Below are 7,817 nucleotides of genomic sequence, written 5' to 3'. Positions count from 1 at the left end.
TTTCAAACTCTATTCTTTGTTCTCGTAGAGCAGCCCGTGTTTGATCATTCATTATTTTCAATAACCTCTCAGTACGAGGTGATAGTTGGGCGTCATCGTCATTGTCCACATTTTCTTGGACATTCCCTTCAAGATTGAGGTTTTCATCCCCAATTTCTTGAGTAACCGGCGCGTTGCTAGATGCATCGTGATCAGACATCGCACTGAAATTATAATACRTATATATAGGGGTCAAATAATATTCTATCCCTTGTACCCCAACAAATCCTAGGTCTCTCCTATTGGTATATATCCCATATAATCATAACCTAGTCACTAAACAATGTCAATACCTAAGTTTGAGTCTGAATATCATTAATGATATCCAGTTCACTCAAACCACAGCTCTGATACCATATCTGTAACATCTGCCTTGAGCAAACCCCAAATTACCAATTCCTATAAAATCTCCAATAAAATATTCCAGAAATGATCTCCCAAAAAAATCCGTTTTACGTATCTATTTGACGTGATATTTTCCCAAATCCTCTAATGTATTCTTAAGAAATAAAATTCTAAAATTCCAAACCTAAACTCCCACTAAATCATAAGTYCTCTTTAACCCAATAATTAAATATACTAAGCAATTAATTGGGCATATTAGAAATTGGATGTTACAACTAATACTAATAATGCCTAGTATCCGAAAGTTTATGAAATTATATATATGACATGTGTGTGGGGAGATTTCAATTGAGATCGAGATTACATTTTTAATTATTTGTGTAGATGGCATTACGGGTACTTAACCAAAGAACTCTAAACATCGTCATTATTAGTAACGTAATTTCTTTTTAGAGTTAAAACTATGATCGTGGATTTGTAGGGAGGGCATAAGGCATATCAAGGGACATTGAGATTAAGGATCGTACGGTGAGTTATACGTGACTTTTTCTATAAATGGATGCACGTTTTATCCATAATTATACCCAAGCTTACTTGGGACTTTTTTTGAGATTTTCGTTATAGCATGTATGCATGAAAACGATTGATAAATTTTTATATGTTGTGGATATTTGTGTGGCAATGGGGATGTACTACGGTTTGAATCTATAAAGATGAGCATGCTTTGTGAGCTTGTCTAAGCCGTAAGTGCGAACATGCTGTGTGAGCTCGTCAGACAATGCTGTGTGAGGTAAACATCTCCCATAACGCTGTCGGCTTTGTGATTTATGTTAAACCATATGCATGACAAATTGTGATTTTCTTTTAAATATACTTTGTTGTGTATGATTTTAAACCGTGTATTCACTGATCCCTAGGCTCACCCATCTCCTTTTAAAAAAAATATGTCCAGGTGATCACTTACTCGGGAGTGGTAGCAAGGGGAAAGAGAAAGCTTAGAACCTGATCATCGTTGAATAAAGACATGTCAAAGAGCGATATTCGAGTTTTTTTAGCGATCAACTTTTTGGCATTTTCTGCATTAAGTTTTATAATCTTGAAAACTTTCATTTCGTTGGAGTCTTTAGATTTGGAACAATATACTTTTGGATGCTTATTTGTGCCAGGAATTTGGGTTGTTTCAAGTGGTATCAGAGCCTTAGTTTAAGAGAAATAGGTTATTAATTTTAGCCTAAGCTTAAACTGAGTTGGGGTATAAAAATATAGAAACAAGGAAAAGGTTATATGATTTAATATTGTTATAGTTGGCTTAACTTTCTTTAAGTTTTGAAAGTGTGCTGAAAGGTGATAGATTTATGACTGTGGTTTTGTAGGAACATGGTTTACACCAAGCAGACTAGGAGCATTGGTCGTCGAGGAGGTAGGGTCGGAAGTCGTGCGGTAGCTGTTGGACTAGGACCAAGGGGTGGTGTCGGGGATCGTGACTGTGCGAGCACTAGTCATAGTAGCAGACGTTCTAGAAGGTTGATGAGCAGTTCTAGGGGTCACATGAGTGTGTCAAGGGTTGAGTCATCTCTATCCACACCTGTAGAGGATTTTTCCTACGATCCAATAGAGGAATCTTATGAGGAGTACACCCCACGCACGCCTACTCGTGAGGACTTGGAAGAGAGTTTAACGAATTTGCATGGTGAGAATGCTGAACTGAGAACAGAATTGACTAAGGTTCAAGCGGAAAAAACCAAAGTGGAATTGTGGTTGAAGAACTTGCAAATGGAACATGCTAATTTAGGGGGGGAGTTAAATAAGTTGTTGAAAGAAAATGATGAACTTTGGACAACAACCACAACATGGCATGGAAGTGTGTAGCATTAGAGTGGGAAAGGAGGATCGCTGCCAGGTCTTGGAGGGTGCGAGTGGGAGACCGAACCCGTTATTACCGAAAAGTGGTCTYAGAATATGTAGGCTTGATCAAAGGGTATTTTTTTAGTTGGGCACATCAATACCATCACGGCCCCAGCTTGGGATTTGTCTGGAAGTACCGTCCAGATAATACTTATGAAGAGTTTGTGCAGATTGCTCACTACCCGATGGACATGTCCTGAGTGAAAGGTTGAGGGAAAAAAAGATAGTCTTACTTTAAGTACTTTTTGGGTGTTTTGAATATTAGTCAGTCATGAGCTTGCTTCATTTTGATTTTATTTTGGTTTACGTTTGAGCCGGTTTGGCGTAAACATCAAGACTTTGTATTGACTCATGTTTTGAATGATTATATTATTTGGGTGTTTAATCTTATTATGTAAATGTTGAACTTGTTCGATAATTAGCTTGAGAACGGATATAATTATGTTAATAAATGTAAATTTTATCGCACACAACAATTATGTCGCGTTGGTCAGGAAGAACAGCATCGGTTACACCCGATGAGGTAGACTCACCACCTATAAGGATTACCCCGAATGTCTAGGAAACCCGACCAACATCTGTTGCGGCTGCAAGGACCGCTAGTACGTGAGGACGAGATCGGGGAAGAGGAAGGGGACGAGGTAGAAATCAAGCAATACCCAATGAACCTCAGCCTTCTATGCAAGCAATCTCTACATCTGGAAGAGGTCGAGGTAGGGGACGAGGACGTACCCGAGCAACCGCGGAAACCCCTGCGGACATCATTGCCCAGGAGGTGACAAAAGCGTTGCAAGTTGCCTTGCCCATGGTACTAGCTCAGGTGCGAGAGGCAGAGTTGAGGAATCAAGAAGATAGGGAGATAAGCAATAGAAGGGAGAATATTAACGATTCAAACAATAGGGAAGACCAACATATGAGGCCAAGACCAGGGAGCCCTATCAGCATGGGTTCGGGACAAAAAGGTTGTACTTATAAGACCTTTTTGGCTTGTAAGCCCCAAACCTTTCAAGGCGACTGTGATCCAGTGGCAGCTATGAGGTGGATAAGAGAGACAKAAGCAATATTCAAAATCAGTAAATGCGCGGGAGAAGATAAGGTGACATATGCATCATCCATGCTCAAATCAGAAGCCCTTTTTTGGTGGGAATTAGTTACTAACTTAAAGGGCGAAGAAGCTATGGCAAGAATGACATGGGAAGAGTTTAAGGTACTATTTAACRACAAATTTTGTCMACRCACTGCAATAAAGCAACTGGAAGAGGAATTTTTGAGATTGGAGCAAGGATCAATGACAGTAAGGGAGTATACAACAAGTTTTACAGAGAAGGCGAGATTCGCAGAACACTGGGTTTCAACAGAGGAGAGGCGAGCAGAGCGTTACATCTATGGACTAAAGGCATCCATTCGAGAATTTGTTCTCACTATGAACCCAACCACATTCCATGTTGCAGTAAACGCAACGGAGATTAGAGAAAAAGAAAGAAATCATCAAAAGGCTGAACGGGATCATATAAAAAGAAAATGGGAAGGTCCGAGCAACGAAACCAAAAAGGAAAAGTTTTTGGGTTCAGAAAGGAAGATGTGGCAAGGGCATGCTACAAACCCATGTCCTAAATGCAAACGCATACACAACGAAGAATGCATGATCAAGCCAAGGGTGTGTTACCGATGTGGGAAACCAGGACACTTTTCTCAGGATTGCAAAGTTGAGAGGAGAGAGCGACTATGTTTTACTTGTAAGTCATCCAACCATATCCAAGCAAATTGCCCTCAACAGAAAAATGAGTATGCCATTGGTCAAAGTGAAAGTCGAAATGGTAAACGGGAGGAAAAGAGAACGAATTTATCATAATCAAAGGGAAGAGTCTTTCATATGACAGCAACAGAGGCCGAAGAAACACCGGACGTAGTGACAGGTACTTTTCTTGTCAACTCTGTACATGCTAGAGTATTGTTTGATTCTGGTGCAAACCGCTCTTTTATATCTACTACATTTTGTGATTACTTGCATAGAGTACCGAAGCCTTTAAGCTCGGCCTTAGAAGTAGAAACTATCGATGATAATCAAGTAACGATTAGAGAGGAATATGATGACTACAATATTCAGATAGAAGGCCGTTTGATTCCATTAAAACTACTTCCTATGACCCTTGGGGAATTTGATATAATAATTGGTATGGACTGGTTGGCCAAAAACCAAGCAAAAATAATGTGTAACAAAAAGATAATTTAGATTGAATTTCCTGAGAGCGAAACCATAGTTATATATGGAGATAGAATAAATAGGAAATCCAACATGATCTATTTGGCAAAGGCAAGACGATGTGTAAGAAAGGGGTATCAGAGTTATTTGGCATATGTGATAGATTCTAAGAAAGAGAAACAGAGTATGAAAGACATTGCCGTTGTCAGAAAGTTTCTTGAAGTCTTCCCAGATGATCTGACAAGCTTACCACCAGAGAGACAAATAGAATTTCAGATTGATCTAGTGCCTGGAGCAGCACCTATTGCTCGAACACCCTATCGTTTAGCACCATCAGAAATGAAAGAGTTAATGTCTCAATTACAGGAGCTGTTGGACAAGGGCTTTATACGCCCTAGTACCTCACCCTGGGGAGCGTCGGTGTTATTCGTTAAGAAAAGGATGGTACGATGCGAATGTGCATCGACTACTGTGAGCTTAACAAAGTAACTATAAAGGTTAGAGAGGAGGATGTGCTTAAGACGGCTTTTAGAACTAGGTATGGACATTACGAATTTTTGGTAATGCCGTTTGGATTAACGAATGCACCTGCAGCCTTCATGGACCTGATGAATAGGGTATGCAGGCCCTACTTAGATAAGTTCGTCATTGTTTTCATTGATGATATTTTAATCTATTCACGCATCGAGAATGAGCATGAGCAACATCTTCGGGCGGTTTTGAGTTTGTTAAAACAGAAAAAATTGTACGCAAAGTTTTCTAAGTGTGAGTTCTGGCTCCGGGAAGTTCAATTTCTAGGGCATGTCTTGACCCAAGAAGGACTAAAAGTAGATCCGACAAAGGTAGAAGCGATAAAAAGGTGGGAGCCACCATAGATCCCATTCGAGGTACGAAGTTTCTTAGGATTAGCAGGTTATTATCGAAGGTTCATTCACGACTTTTCACGAATAGCGACGCCATTGATGTCGCTAACAAGGAAAGGTGTGAAGTTTGAATGGAAACCAACTCAAGAAGAGGCGTTTAGAATCTTGAAGGAAAAGCTAAGCACTCACTGATATTGACTCTACCAGAAGGAACCGAAGGGTTTGTGGTGTATAGTGATGCTTCAAAACTAGGACTTGGTTGTGTGCTAATGCAACAAGGAAAAGTTATTGCGTATGCCTCTCGTCAATTGAAGGAACACAAGAAGCGTTATCCAACTCACGACTTGGAATTGGCAGCTGTGGTTTTTGCATTAAAAATCTGGAGGCACTACTTACATAGGGTGAAATGTCAAATTTATACTGATGACAAGAGCCTAAAGTACTTGTTCGATCAGAAGGAACTGAATATGAGACACCAAAGGTTGATGGAGCTGTTGAAAGATTATGACTGTGAAATTTTGTATTATCCAGGAAAGGCGAATATGGTGGCCGACGCCTTAAGTCGCAAAGAAAGGAGGGATCGGGTGAGGATTAAGGCAATACGAATGAAAGTTACCCCTAGTTGGACGAATGAACTCAAGAAAATCCAAGAAGAAGCTTTAATAGAAGGGAACTTGAAGGACGAGAGAATGGTAGGTAATGTTCCATACCTTGAAGTTAACAATCAAGGGTTAAAGTGCTACAAGGGTGGAATTTGGATTCCTCGCTTAGGGAACTTTCATAACCAAGTGTTGGACGAAGCCCATAAATCTCGTTATTCTATACACCCGGGTAACAATAAAATATATTGAGATCTTCGTCAATCATACTGGTGGCCAGGGATGAAGAAAGACATAGCCCATTATGTCGAAAGATGTTTGACATGCCTGCAAGTAAAAGTTGAACATCAGCGACCGTATAGCCAACTACAACCTTTGGAAATCCCGATGTGGAAATGGGACCACATCACAATGGACTTTGTGACAAAGCTGCCAAAACACCGAAGGGTTATGATGCAATATGGGTAATCGTTGATAGACTCACTAAGTCAGCACATTTTCTGCCAATTAAGGAAACATACTCGTTGGAAAGATTAGCTAAACTTTATATAGACGAGATTGTGACTCGTCATGGTGTTCCATTATCGATAGTCTGTGATAGGGATAGTCGGTTTACTTCTACATTTTGGCAAAGCTTTCAAAGAGAGTTAGGGTCACGAGTAAAACTAAGTACAACTTACCACCCGCAAACAGATGGTCAAAGCGAGAGGACCATACAAACCTTAGAAGATATGTTACAGGCATGTGCTATAGATTTTGCAGGATGATGGGAAAGTCATCTCCCATTGATAGAACTTTCCTATAACAATAGCTTTCATGCTAGCATCCAAGTTGCACCGTATGAAGCTTTGTATGGAAGGAAGTGTCGAACGCCCTTGTGCTGGAATGAGGTGGGCGAGAAACAATTGGCTGGACCTGAAATAATTCAGCAGACTACAGATAAGATAAACCAGATAAGGGAAAAGCTGAAGATAGCTCAAGACAGACAGAAAAGCTATGCTGATAGAAGACGGAAGCCAATAGAATTCCAAGTTGGGGACAAAGTTATGCTTAAGATCTCACCCTGGAAATGAGTGGTCCGTTTTGGAAAGCGAGGGAAACTAAGTCCCCGTTACATTGGTCCCTACAAGATAATTGAAAGGGTAGGCGAGGTGGCCTATAAATTGGAGCTACCTGAAGAACTTCAAGGAATCCATCACACGTTCCATGTATCCAATCTAAGGAAGTGCTTGGCTGATGAAAGTACTAAGCTAGCTCTTAAGGATGTAAAGTTGGACCGAACTTTGAGTTATATTGAAGAACCAGAAGTTATCGTTGATAGAAAGATAAGGAAACTAAGAAATAAAGAGATTGCTCTTGTGAAAGTTCAATGGAGACATCATAGAGGATCGGAAGCAACTTGGGAACCCGAGAAGCAAATGAGGTTGAAGTACCCTCATGTATTTGCGTAAGGAAAATTTCGAGGACGAAATTTTATTAAGGGGGAGAGGTTGTAACAACCCAAAAAAATTAATTATATAGGAAGGATCCTTTGTATCAAGGCAAGAAAGAAAAGGATATGAAATGCTTATTTCCTTAATCTTGCACTTGGCAAACAAAAGGTTACAATAACAGTAAAAGTAAATGTATAGCGCATGGATTTCTTCTTCAGTTGAATGGTTGCAAGGCAAGATGTAGATAAATGTGTAGGCTATTCTATAAAAAAAGGTGGATGAGCAAAGCTGGCAGTACCTAGATAAAAACGACGGAAACAGGAAACAAATATTTGGTGCGTTCGGTATCGAAACGATAAGCCTTCTATGCCTAATTACTTGTAATTCTATTCATGGAAGTTTCTGATAAGAGTTGGTTTGGGGCTTCCAT

General features: G+C 40.0%; 1 protein-coding gene across 1 annotated transcript; it reads left to right on the top strand.

Annotated features, from left to right (window-relative positions):
• Positions 1–2,968: 2,968 nt before the first annotated feature.
• LOC112504532 lies at positions 2,969–4,141 on the top strand. Its single transcript, XM_025108477.1, has one exon. It carries the CDS (start codon positions 2,969–2,971, stop codon positions 4,139–4,141), a length of 1,173 nt encoding a protein of 390 aa, XP_024964245.1.
• The last annotated feature ends 3,676 nt before the right edge of the window (positions 4,142–7,817 follow it).

The sequence above is a fragment of the Cynara cardunculus genome, unplaced genomic scaffold (assembly GCF_001531365.2).
Source record: "Cynara cardunculus var. scolymus isolate 2C unplaced genomic scaffold, CcrdV1 Un_Scaffold_5907, whole genome shotgun sequence".
NCBI lineage: Eukaryota > Viridiplantae > Streptophyta > Magnoliopsida > Asterales > Asteraceae > Cynara > Cynara cardunculus.
The sequence above is the reverse complement of the archived record's forward strand: the minus strand, read 5'-3'. Positions and strand labels throughout refer to the sequence as shown.